The following is a 24,908-nucleotide window of genomic DNA, read 5'->3' as shown; positions in this document are numbered from 1 at the left end:
TTTTTAAGTACACTCATGTTGGTCTAAAAGCATTCACAAAGGAAATGTCTACCATGAATGTGCCGGATTTCAATAACTTGCTGCGTTTAAAATTACTGGTTGTCGGCGCAGGATATGAAGAACCCACTTGCTTTCGGTGTGTGTGTAAAGGATGGACTTTAACTACACTAACAATGAGGATCTGATTAAGGTCCATTGCTAATTATTCACTTTATAAAACAGACTGTTCCAGCTCTAAAGTTTGATTAGACGACGTTCAAAGCTATTGTAAAACAGCCAAAAATATGCTCCAAGTTATTTTGTTGATTACTGCAACAAGTTGCTACATTGCTTGGTAAACATCCTATCAATAAAAACTAGGCCGAATGACTCAGCAAAAGAATTGTTTATTATTATTATTATTATTATTATTATTAATTAGGGGTGTAACAGTTCACTCATCTCATGATTCGGTTCGGTTCACGATACTGAACTCACAGTTCGGTTTGTTTCACGATTCTTTAAACTAATCCTGAATCAAGAAAAGTTAAGTTTGAAAGTTTTTTTACAATTATTATTATTACTTTATAGTTATATCCAAAACATTGTTGCCTTAAAAATATAGCTAAAATTACTTTTCTTAAAAGTGCTAAATGATCGATCAGAGATGTATTTGGACTAAAAATCCGCCCAGAACAGGGCAATTGTGACACCAAATAGAAATATTAGCTAATAATTCTGCTTACTGAAAATACAGAATTTTGTTAGATGCATATGCTGCTTACATACTGTCACTGATTATTAAAATTTAAAATATTTTAAATTTAAATTTTATTTTTATTTTTTCAATTTAAATTTTCAATTTAACATCTAAATATAAAAAATAAAAAAAAAAATGCATAGGCTATTTAATGGAAGTGTATGCCTATCCAGTTAAATAATAATAATTTACTGAAGAAATCAAATCAGACATGACATTTAACATAAGGATTATATTCCCCCATAGCATTATTATACATAATATTCAGCATTTTATATATATATATATATATATATATATATATACACACTACCGGTCAAAAGTTTTGAAACACTCATTTTTGTATTATTATTATTTTATTTATTTTTTCTTCACATTTTAGAATAATAGTAAAGTCATCAAAACTATGGAATAACATAAATGGAGCTATGGGAATTATGTTGTGACTAAACAAAATCCAAAATAAATCAAAACTGTGTTATATTTTAGCATCTTCAAAGTAGTCACCCTTTGCCTAGAATTTGCAGAAATGTACTCTTGACATTTTCTCAACCAACTTCTTGAGGTATCACCCTGGTATGCTTTTTAAACAGTATTGAAGGAGTTCCCATCTATGTTGGGCACTTATTGGCTGCTTTTCTTTATTATTTGGTCCAAGTCATCAATTTCAAAAACTTATTTTTTATTTTTATTAAATTTTAGTTTTATAATGAAATAAATTAATATGGTGGCACAATCATATTTTTGTCTACAAAACTAATTTCAAACATTTAAGCATACGCCTTCAGATCAAAAGATTTTTAAGATCATGAGAAACATTTCAGTCAAGTGTTTCAAAACTTTTGACCGGAAGTGTGTATATATATATATATATATATATATATATATATATATATATATATATATATATATATATATACACACACATTCGATCCCTCATGCTGAAAAGGCACGTCTCACTCCTGCTCCTGGTTTCAGGAGAGCTAATACTTTACATAAAGCACCGTTGGTAGCTAATAATGGGCCCTTATTTCAACTCTTGTAAATCAGATTTGAGCTTTTGTCTTTGACCGCACTGAGCCTGAGGAGGCTTTTCGGGAGAGCATTGGAGACTCAAGTATGAACAGGACTGTCTGTAGTCCATCTCTGAGGAATGCCAAAAGCTATCCACAGTACCAAAAGGCCTTAACAGTCAGGCTTTCTGGCCAGACATCAGGCTTTACACTAAAATCTCTTTTCCGCTTTTACCAAATGTAGATTTTGACCGACCATAACTCAAAATTCATTAATTTGTTTATCATTATGTGGATGCAGTTCTTCAGATAAGAGAGTATTAGGTGCTGAAATTGATAAAGCTCCACCGTACTGCATTGGAAAGCACAGCTATAATCGGCCATCGACTGGTTACTAATTGGGCTTAATTGTTTAGTTAGGTATGTTTAAAATTTGTTTCGTCAACCAGCCTTTTTTTGGTTAATGCAGTTTCTGTGTTTAAGGTAAACTTGTGATAGGCATTATAGTGGTTTCAATTTGGCTAGGGTAATTTCAAGAGTTAGAAATGCATAAGCTAAAAAAGGCCTAGCAGCTTTTCTCTGCGATATATTTCCTACGCCCATCTCGTGCCCCGTTGAGGGGAGCTGATGTTTATGCGAGACATTATGAGGGTGTTGGTATAGGTTACCAGAGATCGTACAGTGCAGTGTGCAAAATGTCTTCCATATGCAGTGTTTCCCCTAGGATTTTTATTAGTAGCGGTGCTGTTGTACATGCGTCCACAAGCCTGCAACGCCAGGCCCGTATTAATGCGTGTTGGTCAAAGAATAGATTTAAACATGGGTGTCAAACTCAATTTCAGCCTGGGCCACATCAGGGTTTATTTGTGCCCTCAAAGAGCCCTTTGAAAATGTGGCACCAGCACCTGCTTTTGTAGCACCCATGCAAATAATATTACATGTTATGTGCATTGAAATGCACAATTAACAGTACAGCATTGATTTTGAGGTTGGGATGCAGATGAAAAGTATGATATTAACAACAGTAACATCTGTGGAAAAAATTAACACCTCATTTTTATATGGCTAATTTGAAATATTCTGACAGTGTGAATAAGTTGGGTCTTCTTTACAGATTCCTTTCATCAGGCTCCTACTAATTAAACTACAGTTATCTCTTGGAATTTCTGAAGGCAAACAAAATAACTTACATTTTCCTACAATCAGAGAGAATTACAAGAGTACAGATTTTACACAGATGGAAAACTGATAGCTTGGTCCATAGTTATGAAAATGCACCATACCTGTAGTTCTTCCATAGTATCCATAGTTTTAATAATGATATTTGTAATAGTTCATGGTAACCATGTAAAACCATGCATGGTTCCTCACTACTGTGGTTAGTAACTATAGTTTCTATATAAAGAACTATGGAATTTTTGTAATGAAAAAACACCAATCTAAATACATTTAGAAAGTTTTTCTGTCACAACTACCATAGGTAATACAGTAAAGTTAGTGTTAATGCAGTAAATCCATGGTAAAGTTTTGTAAGCGTTGTGATTTGAGAATGAAAAGCCTTCTAATTTATTTTTTCTCCTGTTTTCTTTGTCAGTGCCATTTAGAATGTGGGGGCTGTTTGTTTTAAACAAGTTTCATCAGTGGGACATAAGAGTTTTGCAAAAGACAATTCTGTACCACATTCAAACTGGTTTTGCGATCCCTGCTGTGCATCTCACTGGTTCACAGGCACATTTAAGATAGTCTGTTGTTCGGTTAAGACCAGTCCACGAATTACTGCACCTGCTCTGCACTCGTTCTGCTTTATCCATGAATGAGCCATGTTGATAACCGATCCGTGAAGCGCTGTTTCATTCTGCTTTTGAAGCGAGCAATATGTGCTCCAAAACATACAGATGACAGGGGAAGGCTCATTAATATTCATAAGGAAAGCGCTATCTGATTGTTCAGTGAAACGTTGCAATACCCTGCCATTCTACATTTCAGAAATGAGCTTGCGGGCCATTTGAAATGAAGTGAGTTTGACACGTGTTGTTATGCGGCTCATAATTCAGCAGTGGCGCAGTGCTGCTGCAAAATGCATATAGGGGAAACACTGCATATGATACCCACATATTCAAAACCAGACATTATGTCTGCCAGTGCAGGTTCATTCAGTGCATGAACCTGTCTCTCAATACTATTTTCAGATGAAAATGTTTGTGTAAGACCCTCACATGATAACTAACACCAGATACAGCGCATTTATGTGATAAAACAATATCGTCCTTCTATATTGATACAACCAAATCTGTTTCATGCAAGTAAAAAATATTGAATGAATCTGGTTCCACATTTAACATGGAGCCTGTTGTGAATTTTGGGGTTAGGGGGAACATTTGGGGGATCAATGTGTTTGGAAGTGTCTGGTGACAACATGTTTATTGTACACCATTGTTTGGCAATACAGAGAAATGCCATACCTCACTTACCACTAACTCAGTCAATTGAATGTACGTCCCAGTAGAGAAAGTGGAACCATAAGGACTCAAAGAGTCCTGTCCATGTGGATCAGATGCACAGCATCTTTGATAAGGCCAGAACTAAGACTAGTAAACAGCTGTAAAATGGTGGTGCATCTTGAGAGAAGTATGCACCTTAAGGTAGAAGTGTCATGTATTTGATACTGTAAATGCTGGGTATTTTTTGTGTTCTGTGTTGGGTTATGACACAGGGAATTGGAGTGATAAATGGATACAGATGGATTATGGAATTGAGAAGTGCAGGGAACTGGGGAGAGGATCCCTCCTCAGACAAAATAACAATATCAGCTTATTTCAATTTGAATTAGTTTGATTATACTTGCTGTGCATCAATACTTGCTGTGTGTGTGGCAAGGATTGCTGTTCTTATTGCTAATACTTATGGTTAGGAATTTGAACAAAACCAAATCCTAAGTGTTAATTAAGCATGTAACTCGTCCCATATCATTTGCGGTATGGATATGAATGGCACCTGAATTTGTGCAGCTTATTGTGAAGAGGTGTGCTTTCGCTTGTCTCAGCGATTGGACCATTACGCACAACACCCTAGCATTGTGGCGTACATGTCTAGTTGTAGTGATCATGTGGTGTCGATAGTTTAAACGAAAAGCATATACTTTCTAGCCAAATGCGGTAACCCCAATTTTAGGAACTTCTCTTAAAGCTTCTGGGATCTTTTGGGCACATCTTCTAAATTCAAGCTGACTGGCAGCTCTTTCTCTTTTATGCTACATTGTGAGAAGCTTGATCGGAATTATGTGATGTCATTCATTGTGCTGAAACTGGAAGGGATGCAAAGATTTCCTTGTGTCTGACACAAGCCGTCTTTTCCCACCGCTCTTATCTGGGATGAACTGATAGTTCTGGGTGGAAACCAGGATTGTCCACCCAGAACTATCAGTCAGCCAACGGAAAAGGATGTGTTGTCTTTCTCACAATGACGAGAGGTTCAACGATATCGGCAGAGCCAATGAAGGACAGTTACAGATTTTATCTGGGCATCAAAGGTGACCTGTGAAAAGACTCGAAGCTAGTGATTCTGCTTGACCCCACCATTCACTTCAAACCATATAATTTCTTGCTTTTTTTATATATATAAACTGTATATATCACAATAACACATATTTCACTCTCTGTCCACAGGTCCTCCAGGAAAGCGGGGAAGAAAAGGCAACCCTGGTGAGTTCCAAGCACAGCTTTCTAAAGATCCTTTCTCTTGTTGTACATCACACACACATTTGTTCAGAGGAAGAACTGTACACATCTCTTTGTTTGAAAGAGAGCCACACCTAAACCATAAAAATTACACTAAAATGAATGTTAAGCAATTTCAGCTGTGTTCCTGCCTAATACACACTCCAAGAGAAAGACTCTCAATACCCTCTCTTGTGTTCCAGACCTTTCATTCTTCTTGTCATGTTTGATTTATATTTCTTTGATAAACCGTTGTACAGATGGAAATGTCCATCTCTATTATGCGGTTGGGAGAAGTCTTGTTCTCATTGGTAGTCACAGTGACATTTCTATCACACTGCTCAGTGGAGGTCAAAAAGAGAAGTTCTTGTCTTTCACTCATTTTCACAGCATGCTGTTTGTTTTAGTGCTGATCTCTTAACCTCTGGAACCTGAGAGTGGTTCTAAGTTGACATCACCATGATCAGACAAAAGTGCCCATAATTAGGCCAGAAATATTGTAAGGAATGTGGATTGCTAGTTGTCTGTCTATTCTAAAGTCATATTATGAATTTTGTGGCATGGTTCTACCTAAACATCTTAATGATTTTTTCCCCTTGCCACAGCCTTTGGCTTGCTCACTGGTGGTTTTAACCTTGTACGACCCCATGTACACATGCATGGACGGTGTATTTTGCTTTGCTGTACGCAACGCATAATTTAAATTAATTTAAATCGACTGATCTTAGTTCACGAGACTCTGTGCTGTCAGTAAAGGGTTAAACTTTCGACAAACGGTGTCTTGTGACAAAACAACATGGCGCTGACCACAGCAGAGTTTGGCTAGTCGTCTCTTTTTTCTCTAGAGTCTCTAGTTTATCCTATATGCCATTTATTTATTTGAGTGATTTATCGTAAAATGCCACACTGCTAAACACAATGTACATTAATGTGCACTTTAGCAAATTTTTTTCCCTTAGAAATCCTTTATTTACTGCGCATTATCACATTGAAAATCAATGGGTTCATCAAAAGGCTGAAAAATCTTGCTTTCCGAGGCTTTATATGTAGTTAGGATGAAAATAAGGTGCATTTCGAACTGTTCTGAGATCAGTGCAGACAGGCAGGATCCTGAGGTTAAGTCATTACCTAAATAGGGAGCAAGGGAGCATCCTATAGCTCTCTATGCAGCTAAGTGCATTCACTCCTAAAATCCGACCAAAAGTTCAGTTTCAGGCAGCAGATGATGTTTGGACCACTCAACATGTTTGTCAGACATGGGACAATGGCAAGCAGTACATAGATTCAGAATTTATAATGTATAATTTTATTTTAACATGGTTGGCAGTGACTGGATGATGCTGGCCATTACTTTGAATCAGAATTAATTATGCTCATTTCTGATGTAATGCCTGTAACATCTCAAAAACATGAATAACCAACACTCCTGGAAACATAATAAAAACAATTTAATATTTAAAAAAAATAAATAAAAAATCTATAAAAAAGTTTCAACATTCCACAACTTAGTCCTGCTGTCCACATATGTTGCTATAAATTTTTAGAAAACAATTTGCTCTAGAATTTTTCTTTAAATCTTTTTTTTTTTTTTTTTTTTTTTTTTTTTTTGCATGTTTAGTAGGTGCTACTAGTTACAAATCAAAAAGGGAAATGGAAAATGCACACAGCAGTCATGATCAGGTCTCAGGAGGTTAAGACATGAAGGCATGATTTTCTGTAAATCTGATTTGAAAAAATATGCATTTTGAAAAGCGCTATTTCAATTAATTTTTTATTTTTATTTTTTTACAATACAAATTTGTAAACTGTATTGCGCAGCTCTATTTACAGACAGCTCTGGTCAATAAAACAGCATTTTATTAGTCCCTTGGAGGCTGTATAAAGTTGATTCATCAGTATCTGGAAATCATATTTATAGCATAATAGCCCATTTTTGATTAATGCTTGGGGGTGGCAGTAAATAAGAGAGATACAAATTTCTGCTGTAGGACCACTGCACTGATGGTCAAATACCTTTGTTGACAGCCTCGCGATGTTCAACTTCAGTCTTACTGTCTTGTTCATGATATAATGAACAAGACAATATATCACACAAAAGAAGTGGTAATGCTAATGGACAAAGCTCAAATTCTTTATGTCATGTTAATCATGTGGAGAGTAAAACTGATCTCAAACAGATATGGACCTCATATACATACCATATGTACACACAGAGATATCCACACACACCGTCAGACAGGAAGAACTGTGTCTTTGTTCTGTGTTTGATCACTTTGGTTGTCAGTGATGATGTATGGACTGACAACCTCCAAAACACACAGCCTGGTCTCAATAAAAAGCTCCTCTCCTGTAGCTCCTGACCTGAACTCACTCTATCACTCACTCACTCTCTCTCTGCCTCCCTTACTCCCTCTATTCACCACGACAGAGTTCTCCTGCATTACTGTGAGAATGAACATCCTTAAAGAGGTCTTATTACTTATCGAAGTTATCGCTTGTTTACTCACCTCTGATTGTGTCCAGGGCAGATCAGGATCCTTGCAGAACTGCATCCATTCAGTGTCACATTCCACAAAGTGATGCACCGAAATGAAAATAATTGGCCAAAACTGAAAATTCTGGACACACTGGGACACATTTTTTATTTATTTTTTAATTAGCCTTGGCTAGTAATAACTAAACACATCTTATTAATATTATAGTATTGATGACAATTATTTTTAGTTATGTTCATTATTTTTATTATTATTATAAATACATACATACATATATATATAATATTCATTATTATTATATATAATATTTAACAACTGATTACACTTGTTTTCCCTTTAGTTGGCAATAATACAAAATCTTCAACTACTTTTAAAATATGGTATAATACAATATATATATATATATATATATATATATATATATAAGAAAAATGTAAAACAATTATGGCTGTGTTGATAAATGCACTATTCACTTTAATGAATTTGCAATTGTTTTTGCATTTTGACCATGTTGTGCTTCCATAAATGAGTTTGTGCTGTTGTGTTTGTCCTGTTGGTTTTCTATGCAAGAGTTTCAGCACACATACAGGGAGGCTGCATGAGCCTCATAAATGCAATCTCTTTTCTGTCAATATATCATCCATCGTCATTTTCATTGTATACAATTAAATATGGATCATTTCACATGCATGCTACTTTACCTTCCTATCAAAGATTCTATAATTGGATATTAAAGTATAGGGCCCAATTCAAATTCACTTGTCTAGTTAAATTGAGCTTCTATTTTTGCGGAAAAACAAATGAACCAGTTTGAGAGGTGCTTCACACCTCAGGATAAGGCAGTTCGCTATATTGCTTAAATGTGCTTACTAAATCACAAAAGACTGTGATTTAATTATGAAAATACATAGTCTACATGTGCTGCGGGCTTCAAGCTTAATGCACGCTCTGCTGTCTGTTATCTATTACAAACAGAGCGCACATGATGCTTATGCTTATGATGAGGTGTCATTAGTGTATGAGCGGATGGCTTTACACATTCCTTTTGAAGCAGCACATTCAGACTGTAAATTAATTTCATTATATTTCAGCCTTTTGTGGTTTAATCATTACACTAGGAAAAAATCACAATTTTAATCAGATTAATTGAACATTAAACATTAATTATCACAAATATGTTAAATTCCGTAACATTCCAAGATTAATAGTTCGTTCCGTTTTTATGACTGGTATTCAAAACATTTTCGGTGGGCAAAATTTTGCTGCAACCCTAATTCCATCCTTACTATCACATCTTTCAGGCATCAAAGCAGAGAAATGTCAATGACTGCATTATGCTCATTGCACTGATCATGAGAAAAGGAAGCTATGCAGCATAGGAAATACTAATCCAGAAGTCTTCTTATGAGACTTGTGACACTCAATCAAGGGTTTGGCAAAAGCATAACCTCTGCATGAATCCAAGTGCATTTTCCATTACAAGCATGATTCAGCTTTGCCAGTATCGACCACATGATTTTGTGAGGCTGAAACAACTTATTGTTAAATCAGAATTGATCATGTTACACTGAAGACCAGCATATAATATGAACTTGTTATTTCACAAGAATGCGCTTTGGGACACAAGATCGTTCACACTGCTGGAATTCCTTGGACTTTCTTTGTACCTAAATTCATTAAGAATTCTCCAGATTCACAAACTGTTGCTGAAATCTGTTGAGTCTGCACCAACTGAGTGCAGGTAAACACGTAGTTCTGTTTTCTCAGAACAACACAATTTGATCTTCTAAGTGCAAAATATCTATGTTAATGCATAGCCTCTCGCTGCACTCATCGCCAAGGATGGGCAATAGGGGGCAGTGCTCCCCAAGGTGACACACTGTGCCCCCCTAAAGCAAGAAATTATTAATTAACAAGGTAGTTTTTGGGAGCTTTTTCCTCTCTTAGCTTAAACATGCCAGAATTTACACACTGCAATAACTCAAAGTAACACTGATCTCCCAAGAGTAACGCAAGATATCACATTGTCATGTAACATAAAATTGCATATTTAACACTGAACTGAACATGAAACAGAATTATAACCCCAAATTACATATAAATAACTATTAATAGCATCCCTAAATAGTCCCCAAACCTTGCACAGACCTGCCTCATTAATTATTTGAATACAACAGCCAATGGTTAATCCCCAAGCATAATCAACAGCAGCAGGGGTGCTCCTCATTTCTTTAATTGTTTATACTCGTTTCCTCGCTCCTCCATCATCGAGCCTGTGTGCAGGAAACCGATCGTGAAGGACGTATTAATTCCCTAAATGCACTGTGAAGAGGAGGCTTGAGCAATGAAGCACAGGAGCATCCTATGTGGAAGACTTTTTTGTAGAAACACATGACATGCACATAAATTCTCCTTCCCCTTCACGTCTGGCACAGCAGTTTTTTTTTTTTATTTATTTTATTTATTTATTTATTTTTTTAATTTGGAATGCCCAATTCCCAATGTGCTTTTAAGTCCCCATGGTCACATAGTGATTCACCTCAGTCTGGGTGGCGGAGGACGAATCCCAGTTGCCTCCCCATCTGAGACTGTCAACCTGCACATCTTATCACGTGACTTGTTGAGCAAGTTGCCACTGAGATGTGGAGGCTTCACCGCGGCAACCACACTCAACTTACCACACGCCCCACTGAGTACGAACCACATTATAGCAACCATGAGGAGTTTACCCCATGTGACTCTACCCTCCCTAGCAACCGGGCCAATTTGGTTGCTTAGGAGACCTGGCTGGAGTCACTCAGCACACCCTGGGATTCGAACTAGCGAGCTAGCAAACTCCAGGAGTGGTAGCCAGTGTATTTTACCACTGAGCTACCCAGGCCCCCTGGCACAGCAGTTTTAATGAATGATTCACCTTTGCAGTTTAAATAAACCATAATTGCCACATTCTTCAACAGTGCATCTTGAATTATTAGGATTTATTATTAATATATTATTAAATCATGTTTAAACAACATAACAGAAAGTGCTCTGAGCTAATGTAGCTACGCAGAGACCCCAGAGACTGCCTGGGAAGCACCCGGTTACGGGACACAAGGCATCGTCATTGACAGAGCGGCAAGTGGGCATGCTATCGTGAATACTAACGATTGGTGTTGTTTTTATTGGCGTTTTATGGTTATTGTTGTCTTATTATTGTGTTGTTGGAATTGAGGAGTTTTTATATGTGTGGCGATTCATGATTACATAGTATATAGGGTTACATAAATGGTTGTGGTGTCATTTATTAATTTATAAATGTTTTAGGCTGGACTATCTTGTTGTAGGCTGGACTATCATGTTTGTGTGTTTTTTTTTAGTGTTCTGAGATGCTAGACAGTGACGAGATTAAAAGGAGAGCAAATTGAGTCCTGCTTCTGAGATTTTTCTCCAGGGAAAAAGACCATAAGATACTGAAGTCTGCAATCAAAAATCTGAGATTTCACTATGAACTCAAGATTTCAAGATTTCTCATTAAATTCTTCCAAGATCAAATAATGTTCATTTTATAGCTCTGTACTCTTACTGTATGTCAACATTTGTTTAATTTGTTTCTTTAAGAAGCTTCTGAGACAAAATTGATACTTAAGTATATTTAAGGCCCCAGTAAGTCTATGAAAGAGCAACCTCTGAGCAATAACATTTTCTTGTGGGTATCCACTTTCTTTAATCATCATACATGTTTTTGGCATATTTGAAGTTGCACACGAGTGGAAAAGTAATTAATTCCTGTATAGATCTGTGCCAATAGCTTTTGATTGATTAATGCTATAATCCAGAACCAGATTTTCTGCATGTGCAGATACTTAAATGTGTTGTTTGTATGTACACATTGTCCTCTTCCTTTCAGAACTCTAGGCAGATACACTCACGTGAACCTCAGTTTCTCGTGTTGACAGAAAAGAGGCAACAGAAAACATATTGATCATTGTATAATTTATTATTATTAGTATCATTACATCCTGCACAGTATTACATTTTGTGTAGGTTACTTTGTGTAGATTAATAATAGTAACATTATGATGTGACTTCTACATACAATTGTTTGTTTTTCTTTGTGTTTCAGGAATTCCAGTAAGTACCTCTGTTATCGCTGGAACTTTAATTCAGAACAAATGTGAGTGAAGCTTGAGGTGCAAATACAGCATGGCATGATCCAGTGCTGGCTTTATATCCATATTTACTGCAAAATGAGGTGAGATAAGAGGGAAAGGCCTAGTAGAGGATATTTGGTCCAGAAGACAATTTCTGAATCAATTTCACTCCATTTTTCACTGTCTGGCATCCATCCTGACCAACTGTTTTCTAATAACCAGACGTGCTTTGCACATCCTGAAAAAAATAAATAAATAAATAAAATCCACAGATGATACAAATCTCACACAGAAAGTATAGGGTACATTAATCACTAGATGTCCATGTGTTTGTATGTGTGTGTTTATGTATTTACATCTGTTTGTGTACACAACTAAGTTCTCCTACATTTCATTATTTAATGCAGCAACACTGCAGCACAGCAAAATTGTATTGCTGCAGTTGCATCATATTTCGCAACATGAGAAGAAAGCCACAGTAATAAAAGGAAAGAGTGTATAAACATACGTGGTTGCCCCAAACACGTTTCATTTTTTTTATGATCAATTAGTCACATAAGCAGTGTTTATGTATTGCAAACTTATTTTTAAATGGAGACTATGAGAACATGTGGTATGTAGCACATTTTGTTAATGTCCTATCCTTACACTGGATGGTAAACAAATGTTTCTGTTTATTACTACATATCTAATGTTTTATTTTCAACTTTTTTCATTTAATGTTTTATATTCATTTAATCCTAACAGGGCACTCCAGGGCGAGATGGTTACCCAGTAAGTGTCCCTCCTTCTCCACTTCCACTGGTCAAGTAATTACATCTTTCATCTGAAATGAACACAAATGTACTGTCTCAGTACATTTGCTCTGACTGCAGCGAAAAGGCAGTGTTAAGTTTCATAGTGTGCCACCTGCTGGTAATATTAGGAATGATCATTAAAAAAAATGTGAATACGTTTTGCACAGAGTTTAGCACCTGTTCTAATCAGTCCAACAGTATCTGTGTTGGGAACATAAGGGTTTCGGGTGTAAAAGCCAATAACATTTAGCATGTGACTTTAAAGACTAAATTAATACTTAAACCTGTTCTTTGTCTTGGACTTAAATTGTCTTGATGTTCACTTTAGATGTGACACAATACCTTCATGCTTCACTTTGGGAAAATGAATTGTTAAATTGGTTATGTTGGGGTGGAATATGTCAAATTATTCAGAAAGTTATTTATTTTTCCCAAGAGTTATGTACAGTATATTTTTATATGGAATGTATTATATATTTAAACAATCAGCTGCATGCCTCATGAATGTGAAAAGACATTTTGAGTTAGCAGTGCAGTAAATGGGTCATTAGTCATAATTAGTACTGTAAAATTGGCTATTTTCATCAATCACATCTACTAATGACAATACATTTATTACTCAGCTCTTACAGTGCAGAGAATTATTGTTCTTTCCACTATCAAATAGCTCTGCTTTTAAAAAAGACATAGTTGTACGAAGTCTCTTTGACAAGTTGGCACGATCCAGATGCGATCAGTTGCATGTGCTGGCAGCCTTTGTGCTGCATGAAGATCAATTTGGAAATATCGGCCTGTGTGAAGTCTCTCCAAGCATAACAAGAGAACTGCGCCAAACTGAACTGTGTGGAGGACTCCACCACATGTGGCCCTTACCGGATTTCCAACTGCAGTCAAAACCATCGCAACACAAGCCATCCGTCTTTTTCATCCCCTCCCTGGGCAGCACGACATGTGCAAGCCCTGCATGCTCTCTGGTCACTTGTCCATTTCGAAAGCCCTTTTGAATTGGTATACAAGCACACGCAAACAAAGACAAACAGCTGTTTTATCTTTGTTTTCTGGCTGATGAAGGACGTGTTGGTCAGCTTAAAGACACACGGGGCAGAGTATGATAAAATATCTGTTTCTATCAAGCTGTATTTATTTTTGTTCAGTGTTATGTTGTTTGTACAATGTTGACACGTTGACTTAATGTTCTTTGTAAAATATTCATTAATGAGTCATTGCATTTAGATCTACCATATGGACATTTGTTGAACATTTGTATCATCATGACATTTGTTCTAAAGGGTCAGTCATTCAGCTTTGTTAAGTGCTTTGCCTTATAGTCAGTGAACTATACACATAGACCTCTTTCAGCACCTTAAGTGCTATGGACAGCGACCTCCATGTGCTGTCGTCTAAACTTACTGAAGGCAGGGATGATGGATGGCGTTTTTCTGATTAAGTTGTCTGTTTTAACTATGTCCCACTCACTGTTTGGAGCCTGTGTTGTGTGGTGGTTAGTAGTGGTTAAGGCCCAGAGCTGGTAACTGAAAGGTTGCTGGTTTGATTCCTGTAAGTGAGCCATAAGCCACCACCATTATGCACTTGAGCAAAGCACTTAAGCCCAGGATTCTCCAGGGACATTTTCCCATTAATGTTCACGACACTGTTCTATGGTAGCCAAATAAATATTGTAATGGAAATAAATAAATAAATTGGATATTAGTACATTTATATTATAGCGTTTATAATATAAATAAATTCATGACCTGGTTGTGTAGAAATAAATAAAGATTTTATTCGGTTATATTATTATTTTTCTTAGGGTGAGTAAGTTACAGAGTAGTTTACAATATATCTGAGCAGGACACGTCCTGTGTCCATTTTTACTTTCACTTTGTAATTCATTGTCATGATTGTCCTGAAATAACCATGTAATAATTCATGTGATTCTCTGAACTTACTTATGCCCTGTTTCTCCCTCTCTACTCTCTTCTTTCTGTCTTTTTCTCTCTCAGGGTCCATTGGGTATGGATGGTAAACCTGTAAGTACTCCCTTCAGTCACCTGTCATGATGCAATTTCATTCAACAAGATCATGTTTCTTTAGAAATCAAGAACAGCAGTGGCTTAAAGGAATAGTTCACCCAAAAATGAAAATATTCTCATAATTTACCCTCATGTTGTTCCAAACCTGTATGACTTTCTTTCTTTTGCTGAACACAAAAGGAGAAATTCTAAAGAATGTCGCAATCACTGATTTCCATACAATAGCAGTTGATAATGATTCATTTTAAAGCATAAAAAAAGCACCCAAAAGTGGTGACTTGACGTGGCTACATGGCATGACGTGGTAACATGGTACGGCAGGATCCTGACTTGGCCATGGTAGGTGTGGATGCTGACTCATTGGCCGTGACAGGCGTGAGCGCTGGCTCATAGAGCGGAGGCGGGCCTGGACCGTGGAGCAGAGGCGGGCCTGGACCGTGGAGCAGAGGCGGGCCTGGACCGTGGAGCAGAGGCGGGCCTGGACCATGGAGCAAAGGCTTGCTTTTGACATGGCATGGAGCAGTCTGGGTCTTGGCTGAGACATGGTATGGAACAGACTGAAGCTTGGCTGTGACATGGCATGGAGCAGACTGAGGTTCGGCTGTGACATGGCATGGAGCAGGCTAAGGCGTTGCTGTGACATGGCATGGAGCAGGCTGAGGCGTTGCTGTGACATGGCATGGAGCAGGCTGAGGCATTGCTGTGACGTTGCATGGAGCAGGCTGAGGTGTTGCTGTGACGTGGCATGGCGCAGGCCGAGGCGTTGCTGTGACATGGCATGGAGCAGGCTGAGGCGTTCCTGTGACATGGCATGGAGCAGACTCAGGCGTGGCTGTGACATGGCATGGAGCAGGCTGAGGCATGGCTGTGACATGGCATGGAGCAGGCTGAGGCGTGGCTGTGACATGGCATGGAGCAGACTCAGGCATGGCTGTGACATGGCATGCAGCAGGCCGAGGCGTGACATGGCATGGAGCAGGCCAAGGCGTGACATGGCATGGAGCAGGCCAAGGCGTGAAATGGCATGGAGCAGACTCAGTTGTGGCTGTGACATGGCATGGAGCAGGCCAAGGCGTGACATGGCATGGAGCAGACTCAGGTGTGGCAGTGACATGGCATGGAGCAGACTCTGGCGTGGCTGTGACATGGCATGGAGCAGACTCTGGCTTGGCTGTGACATGGCATGGAGCAGACTCAGGAGTGGCTGTGACATGGCATGGAGAAGACTCAGACATGGCTGTGACATGGCATGGAGCAGGCTGAGGCGTGGCTGTGACATGGCATGGAGCAGACTCAGGCGTGGCTGTGACATGGCATGGAGCAGACTCAGGCTCCGGGGCAGAAGGTGGCGCAAGCTCTGTGACCATGACGTGGGACCCTGGCTCGGTGACCATGACGTGGGACCCTGGCTCGTCAACCATGAAGTAGGACTCTGGCTCATTATCCGCCTCCCCACAGTGAACGGTGAACCACTTATCAGTAGGGCAAGGTCGATATACAGAGTTAGGCTGTAGGTACTCCAACCGTCAGGCATCAGGGAGGAGACCGGCTCATTCAGCCCAAAACAGAAGCAGTCCTTGAGGACAATCTCATTAAAGTCGACCCTGCAGGCCAGAGCGCAGAAGTCCTCTACATATTCTTCCAGGGGACGATTCCCCTGACGTAGGAGTAGATGTTGAACTGCTGGGTTCATGGTTAGGTGAGGTATTCTGTAACGATTGCTGGCATGGCAATGACAAGCAGACGAAGACGAGATGATGTGAAGAACCCAAGTGCAGTTTATTACAAACATGGAATCCAAAAACCATAAATCAAACGTGAAACAAAACAGACATAAACGAAAGGACCATAGAACCAACATTACACAAACACAATACCTGACTAGGAACTAAACTTAAAAAAAAGACATGAAAACAAGAACAAAACACATAAACGTGACACTGTAGCGTTACTTTAGCGTTACGTTAAGAGAGACAATAACATTGACTCGACCAATGGCGTGAGTTGGGGGCAGGACTATCTGTCTGTTAGATCAACGGCAGAAGGGGGCGTATTCAGAAAGCTGTTTTGAAAGCAAAGTTTATTTTTGCAACTCCGTTTGGTGGTGCCAGTGGCACAGAAATTGCATACTTCAGCTTTAAATTGATAAATTGATATTGATATACTAGTAGTCGATGGACTACTTTTATGACACTTTCGGGTGCTTTAATGAGCGATAAAGTGATTCTCTAGGTACTGCCAGTGTATTGAATTCAGCCAGTTATTTTCTTTTGTGTTCCACTGAAGAAAGAGAGTCCTATGGGTTTGGAACAATATGAGGGTGAAATAAAATTTACATTTGTGGGTGAACTATCCCTTTAATGTTGCTAATCTCTAGGAATAATGCAGTCGTTTACAGCCCTTATGGTTAAAGCATGTGTCTATAAATGACACTATAGAGCATGCTCACTCTTTAGACCTCACAGAAAAAAAATGTTTGTCCTCTCCTCATAGGGGCCTTCAGGTCAAAAAGGCAGTCAGGTAAGATTTTTCGTCATTGCAATATGAAAATGTTTGTATAATTTTTCATGCACTCATTTGCATTATGTTTATGCATTTGGCAGATGCTTTTATCTAAAGTCAGGGCTCTACGCTAACTGTTTTCCCAAGGAGTACATACACTCCTAAATGACAAAATGTAAGAGCACACAAAGAAATTTAGGAACACAGTGCACAATTTATTACATACATATTTATACTGTGTGTGTGAGTGTGTGTGCGTGTACTAAGGGACACACATCTGTGGAACAGCACAACCACCAAAATCACACATTTACCCATGCATACTTGACGCAAAGGATATCAGTTGTCCAGCTGCTTTTGTATGTTGGCCATTTGGCACGCTTAGAGGTCAGCCAGCGGTCCACGGCAGGAGTGGGATCGAACTCCTCGACAGAAGGCCCCTCCAGGCTGATCCTCATCAGGTCTTCGGTGGTGGAGACCCCAAGGCAGCTTCTTGTCGAATTCTTAATCTGGTTCTGCGCAGAGAAGCCTCGCTCACACTGGGCGGCTGAAATGGGCAGCACCAGCATAAGCTGCACCAACTCCAGTATGTTCTAGGGAAAAGATATCTTTCAATTTCATTTAAACTCTTACCATTAACTTATAAAAACCAACCATAGAAGGGTACCATACATAACCACTCAGGACTGTTAGTCTACCTTGTAATCGTGCCTGTAGGGGTCCTTTGTCAACATGGTCTCCCACAGGCCACTGTAGGACTTGTCCTTGAAATTGTGGCTGACCAGGATTTTCAGCCCCTGCCACTCATCCTGGATTGCAGCCATGTTGCACCCCGATCTGCAAGATTGAACAGAGCAAGTGAGTTTGCAAATATGCAAACAGAACATTGTCTCATATGGCAATGCAGTGTCAAATAAATTATTACCTCTCTAGAGGCTCCTTGAAATGCCTCATCAGGTATGCCACACCATCATCACCAAAGGTGAGAAGGCTGGCCTGGTCTTCTGGCCATGTGTCAGGGTTTAGCACTCTGAAAGACACCACTGGGGTCTGGACACCCTCATCCTTCAGCAAAATACCAAACCTGGCTTTGAGATAACCCAATAATAATGGGGATTGATGAGGTCTGTGAAGCCTTTCAGATTCCCCTTCAGTGTTATTCCCTTTAACAGAAATAACACACACACACAGAGACACCCACACCAACACACAATGAAATGTCTGGACATTTTTGTGTCTCCCATAAAAAAAAATGAAAAGACTTCTCCACTGCATTTCCCTCCTTATCCACAAATCGTTCTATTGGGCAACAAATACATTGATTCTCACACTGAGAATCTGTCTTAATCATCTATTTTAATCATTGATTTCTCTTACATCCTAACAAGCTCTCATCCTAACACACCTGGAATCTCCTCTCATCACCCTGCTGCTGAGCAAGCATGGTCTGAATCTTCTCCAGCATGCCTCCAGCCTTTGTTCTAAGCTTTAATGCTTCCAGTCTGGTCACTGTCTTCCTCAACTCTGATGTGGCTTGGGGGAGGATCAGGTCATTCCTTTGCAGGGTGAGGCTAAGTGAGGATAGCTCCTCAAACATGTCTGAGAGAAAATGGCAGAATACACAAAAGAGTGCATTCTCCATTTCCTGTTTTATCTGTTAAGTAGTAAGAAAATAAACTGTCACCTGTCAATTACTTGATTCTGAAAGTTCATTTGAGTCTTGTACATATTTTTTAAAACTAGTGTGGTATTACATTTCCTGTGTAAAACTGACCTTCTTTGCCCGCCCTTGAACTTCCGCTGTTGTTGATGCTATGGCCAGGTGCTCCATGTGCTGCAGAACAACAGAGTACTGGCCTTCGTCAGTGGCAAGGTCCTTGTCTTGTACATGCCGTAGGAACACTTTGAGGACTCTGTGGACATGGGGTATCCAGCGAGTTCCCTTGACGCTAGACAGTGTGCAAATATCCACACCGAGCACTTGCCCGAGAACATAGAGCTCTCATTTGGATTTTCCGCTGAAGTGATACATCTTCCATATCAAATTCAGAAGATCGTACACGACAGACACCTTTGGCTCTTTCTTCTGAATGGTCAGTATTGCCAGCTTTAGTCTGTGAAAGTCAGAACAGAATATTCCAAACAATTCACCGTCTCCTTACCCCTGCCTCTCTCTGCAGGTGGGCATTCACTTCCCCACGGTGGTCCATGTTCACGGAGGCACCATCTGCCCCAAAGGAGATGCACTTCTTCATCCGTGACCCTCCATCCTTCTCTGGGCAAACAGCACGAAATGTGGCCTTGGTGGCATCCAAAATACCTTGAATGACAACACAAAAAAACAATTATACAAAAGTATTTCTGACAAACTAAATGATCTCCATTATGAATAATGATTAAACTTTACACAAGAATAAAGCCTATAAAGAGGAACAACTTACCAATGGCATGGGAGTGCTCAAGGGTCTGTTGTCCGACCAGGAGATTGACTGGCTTCTCATCCTCCAACAAGCGTACGTAGACAATCAACGCATTCGGTGTTGGATATATCAGTGTCTCCGTCTATTAGCACAGCAAGATATTTCGCGGCTTTCAGCTTCGCTGACAGGTTCTCTCTCATTATGTCAGCAATTTGACCGATCATCTCCGCACATTTTACATCATTGTCGTATGTTGGATTAATGTCAACTCTGTTTTTGTGGTGGAGTCTGATAAGTGGCCCAAATTTGACGAAAGGTTCTTCTTCTTTCACAATGAAGTATGCAATGTTTATCTTTATTTTCAGCTGCCTCCTCTTCTCCTCCTCAGACAGCAGCACTTGCCTCCTCAAGGCTGCTGACACCGTGCCTGATGGTTTCTCCTGTCTCATCAGGTACAGATCTCTGCACTGGATATGCCGCCACGAGATGTTATGTTTCGCTACAATATCTCTTTTCAGATGCGGGTTTCCTGACACGAAGGACGAGTTGCTCGCCTGTTTCTGCCCTCTACAATATTTGCAGAACATGACATTGTTTTCGAACTCTAGCCATGGGAACATTTTGAGCCAATTCGCATTGAATCTATATGTTCTCCCTCCACCGGCTACAGTGGACGTTGAAGAGACAGCGGGGGTCACGGTAGCTTTGCTAACGTTGTTCTCAGCATCCCTAACGTTAGCTGCCATGTCAACGTTAGCCGCCTCAGGTAAACCTTGTGAAGAGGCTTCATTAGTTGAACCTTGCGAAACCCCCCCCTCGCCGGATTCTCTTTCTCCTCGTCTTTTTTTTCGCTTAAAATAAAATTGAATGGGCTTCATTTTTAGCGATGTCTGCACATTAACTTATAGCATATACCGATACTTTTTTCCAGTGTTGTTCACCTTTCTCTCTCTGACTGCACTGCTTCATCACAGAAAACTCATGCCGCTTGTGGAATGTGGGTCTTGTAATTTTTAAACAATTAGCAGTGGGCGGGGGGGGGGGGGGATATTTATGGTAGGTTGTATTCTTTAATTGCACACTGTGCTTGTAAATAATTTTTCAGGTTCGCACATATCTATTTTTAGGGGCAAATGCATGTGAAATACTCGCAATGTAGATCCCTGAAAGTGACCTACAAGTTATACATTTGATCAATATATGTGTTTCCTGGGAATCGAACCCATGAATTTGGCACCATCCTCTCCCAGTTGAACTATAGGAACAGAACAGTCATGCACTTATAAGCTGGAATGAGATGCATCTCAGGTTCCTTATAAAAACCTAGCTCAGGGGTACTCAACTCTAGAAAGCCGGGGGTTCGGAAAGCAGGATCCCTTTAACCTCGAGGGCCACACTCTTTTTTTAATTTATTTATTACAACATATTTAATTTGTATTTTTTTTTTTTTTTTTTTTTTTTTTTAATAAGGTGAGCAGACTACGCTATATGCTATGTAATTAATAAATGTAACTAACACAAGTAAAACATTACATATAGATATATAGCAAATTCTTGTAAAAGGGTGGTTCTTTAAAAAAATAAAAACTGTGCTATATATTATAACACAATTATAATGACCATATATAGGCCAATATGTTTTTTGTTTGTTTGTTTGTTTTAAAATATCCACACTTTTACAAGTAGATCACATACTGCTGCAAAAAAGTGAACACACACCAGAGATACAGTACCCACAAAACAAAAAATGTATATCCAATAATAGTTCAATTAGGAAGAGTGAGTGAAATTTAAGATGACATTTATTTGATGAAAATAAAACAGAAATGTAATGTCTCTCTTTGGCGTAAGCCCCGTCTGGCAGTCCGAAGAAGTTGTACTCAGAACCGTCATATCCTGCCGGAGATAGGAGGCGGGGGCGAGGAGCCTACCCCCATGCAGGATGGGACTCAACTGGTGGTGGTGGGGTGGTGGAGGTTGCCGTGTTTAATTCATTATTTTTATCCGTTTGCCATTTCTTTTCCTCTATAATGGCTCAGCAGTTTATCTATACTGAGAATTACTGTAAAGGCAGAAAGTTGACACCTCAAAATTCATACACTTTCAATAATTTTATGTGATGACAACATCATGCAGGCCACAAAAGGATGATTTCGGCCCGCAGGCCGCCTGTTGAGTACCATGGCCCTATTACACCAACATGTAGCCCATACTAGTCCAATCTCTATTAAGAGGCACAGTCAAGACCGCTTATTCAGCCCAGGTAAACTCCACTCCATTACCTCATCCAGAACGGCTTCATGTTTGAGAGAACAACAGCATTCTAAATAGATAAGACCACTCGCATTCCTCAGGTTACTCCAGGTCTCTGGTCCTCCTGATATACCCATGCATATGTTTACACAGGGGATGCCAGGAAGGTCCTCAGAGCTCTGCAATGCCTACAAGAAATGAAGTAGCCAAATGAGAAATAGCCTCTTTATAAAGCAATTAGACTGAAGTCCAAGGGTAAACATGTGAGGCCATTGCTTAGAACTGCTCACAAACTAGTTAAAGCATCCCAGCGAAACACCAAACAGCTTTCAACATTTACATCACAGTTTAGAGTCACCAGTTTTAAATCACACTCAAATGGAAAGTCGTTTTCTTCCTCAAAGTGGAAGAGTACTTTAGTCAAGAGTGTTTACTTGAAAGGTCATTGAAGGTTAAAGACAGCACAAAGATGGGTGTATTTTTGACTGGGCACACATGAACACAAGGAGTTGCATACAGGACTTGTGTAACAGGAGAGATGTGTAACATCTCAACCTAATGTAAATGTTTTCCATCTGTGTATTGTGCGAGAGGCTGTGTTGTATAACTGAGTCTTTAGATAGTCAGTATCATTTAATATGGCTTATCAATCACTACCTCAGAGTATGGGATCAAGCTGTTGATCCACTCAAGTCACCGGGTCCAACAATAACTTCCAGTCCATATTTTACAACATGTCCTTGCAATCTATGAGGTTAAAACTCCAGCCAACTTTAAAAGATCAAAGGTGACACCAGCTCTCCCAGTGTTCTCCTTCTACCACTTTGTTACTGTCCCACGGCCATGGGCATTGACAGCAAATCCATCTCAACACTTAACATTAAGTGCACTTGAGACCAGAGTCTCATGTTTGACATACTTTGAAAATTCCCAGGACACCACTCTGTTGCTTTTCTCTGATGTAGCCCATACTTACATTCATTAGACAGCGCACAAAATTAAAGTGTTTGAAGAACTGCAGAGTATGCTACACCACAAAGCATGAGATGGAACTGTGATAATCACAATGTGTTTTGTTGTTTTTGCGGTCTTAACCACAGTTTGGTGAGCCTTTCTGCTGAGCAGAATAAAGCCAGAATAAATCTTGGAATATCATTTATTCCCTCAAACCAACCATCAACCCTTGAAATAAGAGCTCTTGTGGAAAACTATTTTCAGAAAACATGAAATCTTTGCTGTCATCAGGAATGGAATGCCATTGTGTTATCTTTATTTTTTATATTCCTCTGATTATATTTTGTGATATATTTTGTTTTTGATTTAACCAATGGTTTAGAAAAACACTCAGATTCAACCAATAAAACATAATTTTTAAATTGGTGGTGGGGGTGACTTGTGTGATTTGCAATGGAAAAGGCCTGCACTGATGAGAACCATTTAATCTGTCACATTGCACCTTTTCCTTCTTTTGCCAGGGAATGCCAGGACCAAAAGGAGATAAGGTACATTCATATCACTTTGGAACACATTCCAGCATGATGTATTTACAATTTACTGTGCCATTTAGGCATAATAATGATAGTTTTGGTCTAATAGAAGCTTAAGTTAAAAGAAGCCAGTCTTAAGTGTGCAATACCCTGGGGGAGCACATGCCAGTATTCACTGCATACAATACTGTAAAGGAATAGTTCGCCCATCTTCATCAGCTCATGTTATTCCAAACCTGTATGGTTTTAACCATATGGTTGACAACTTAAATTTGGGTTCTTCACAAAATGCTGTCATATGGCCTAAGAAACTTTGAAAAATAGTCATATCGACTATTTTATGATGCTTTTGTGGTAATTTTTTGGAGCTTGACAGCCCCAGTCTCCATTCATTTTCATTCTGGACATTATGCTAATGTTTTTGTTTTTTTTTACTATGGGAAAAAAAAGTCTTACAGGGGTTGGAACAACATGAGGATGAGTAGACAATGACATCATTTTCAGTTTTGGGTGAACTATCCCTTTAAAATCTCCTCCAACTAACAGTTAAGCTAAGAGTTTCTCTCTTCACAGGGCGACCAGGGAGACATAGGCCCCAGTGTGAGTGTCACAAGCATCCAACCTTGTACTTAATCTCTATAGAAAAATGAGTTTGCAGAGATTGCTCTGCCACACTGATCTGAGGATGCCCCTTAACTTGTAAGGCAATTAAAGCTGTTTTCTTCTAGATGGCAGGGATTGTTGCTATTACAAAGGTGTACATTGTGATATTATTAGAAGTTAAATTTAGATCTATTAAACAAATTCAAATTACTTCAAATTAGCCTCAAAATGCTAACCATCAGCGTTTCCCTGCCTTCACCCAGCCTGTCTTCAGGTTCACTTTATCCGCTTGGAAAAACCATGAGCCTTGACAAATCAGGAATCCCTCAGTAAAGACCGTGCCACTTTTCTGTCTATATCAACTTGAGCTATCATTTAAATCATTTGGCTCCCAAAACCTTTTTTCCATCATATCTCATGACCATTCTGTACAATTAGAAACACTTGCCTTGGCTGGTCTGCTTCTTTAAATGATAAGATTGTGTTGTATGCACTGCACTGGTTTTGCTTTACACCATCATACATTGTGGAAAAATGAGCCAAAGCATTTGGAGTGATGACGTGACCATTCAGGAAAATGAAAACGGTCTCTTCCATGAGCCATGTTCCTCTTTTTTGGTGGAGCCAAATTAGTGCTTTTCAACTACAGTTTAGAAGGAGAGTATTACCCCATAGAATCCATTAAAACTTTAATGGGACAAGGGCCCATTGACCTGG

General features: G+C 39.1%; 2 protein-coding genes across 2 annotated transcripts in view; one reads left to right on the top strand and one right to left on the bottom strand.

Annotated features, from left to right (window-relative positions):
- LOC127429049 (collagen alpha-1(XXIII) chain-like) overlaps window positions 1-24,908 on the top strand; it is a 171,429-nt gene that overhangs the window by 128,792 nt on the left and 17,729 nt on the right. The window contains exons 3-9 of the mRNA XM_051677799.1: window positions 5,418-5,453; window positions 12,069-12,076; window positions 12,844-12,870; window positions 14,897-14,923; window positions 17,420-17,446; window positions 23,577-23,603; window positions 24,162-24,188. Coding sequence (XP_051533759.1) covers window positions 5,418-5,453; window positions 12,069-12,076; window positions 12,844-12,870; window positions 14,897-14,923; window positions 17,420-17,446; window positions 23,577-23,603; window positions 24,162-24,188 — 179 coding nt within the window. The remainder of the gene's footprint in view (window positions 1-5,417; window positions 5,454-12,068; window positions 12,077-12,843; window positions 12,871-14,896; window positions 14,924-17,419; window positions 17,447-23,576; window positions 23,604-24,161; window positions 24,189-24,908) is intronic.
- Window positions 17,472-20,857, bottom strand: LOC127429046 (zinc finger protein 862-like). The gene is made up of 5 exons (XM_051677794.1): window positions 19,203-20,857; window positions 18,834-19,082; window positions 18,354-18,591; window positions 18,127-18,265; window positions 17,472-18,021 (listed from the first exon to the last, which is right to left on the bottom strand). The coding sequence occupies exons 3-5, from the start codon at window positions 18,380-18,382 to the stop codon at window positions 17,731-17,733; spliced, it is 459 nt and encodes a 152-aa protein (XP_051533754.1). The 5' UTR covers window positions 18,383-18,591; window positions 18,834-19,082; window positions 19,203-20,857; the 3' UTR covers window positions 17,472-17,730.

The sequence above is a fragment of the Myxocyprinus asiaticus genome, chromosome 38 (assembly GCF_019703515.2).
Source record: "Myxocyprinus asiaticus isolate MX2 ecotype Aquarium Trade chromosome 38, UBuf_Myxa_2, whole genome shotgun sequence".
Lineage (NCBI taxonomy): Eukaryota > Metazoa > Chordata > Actinopteri > Cypriniformes > Catostomidae > Myxocyprinus > Myxocyprinus asiaticus.
The sequence above is the reverse complement of the archived record's forward strand: the minus strand, read 5'-3'. Positions and strand labels throughout refer to the sequence as shown.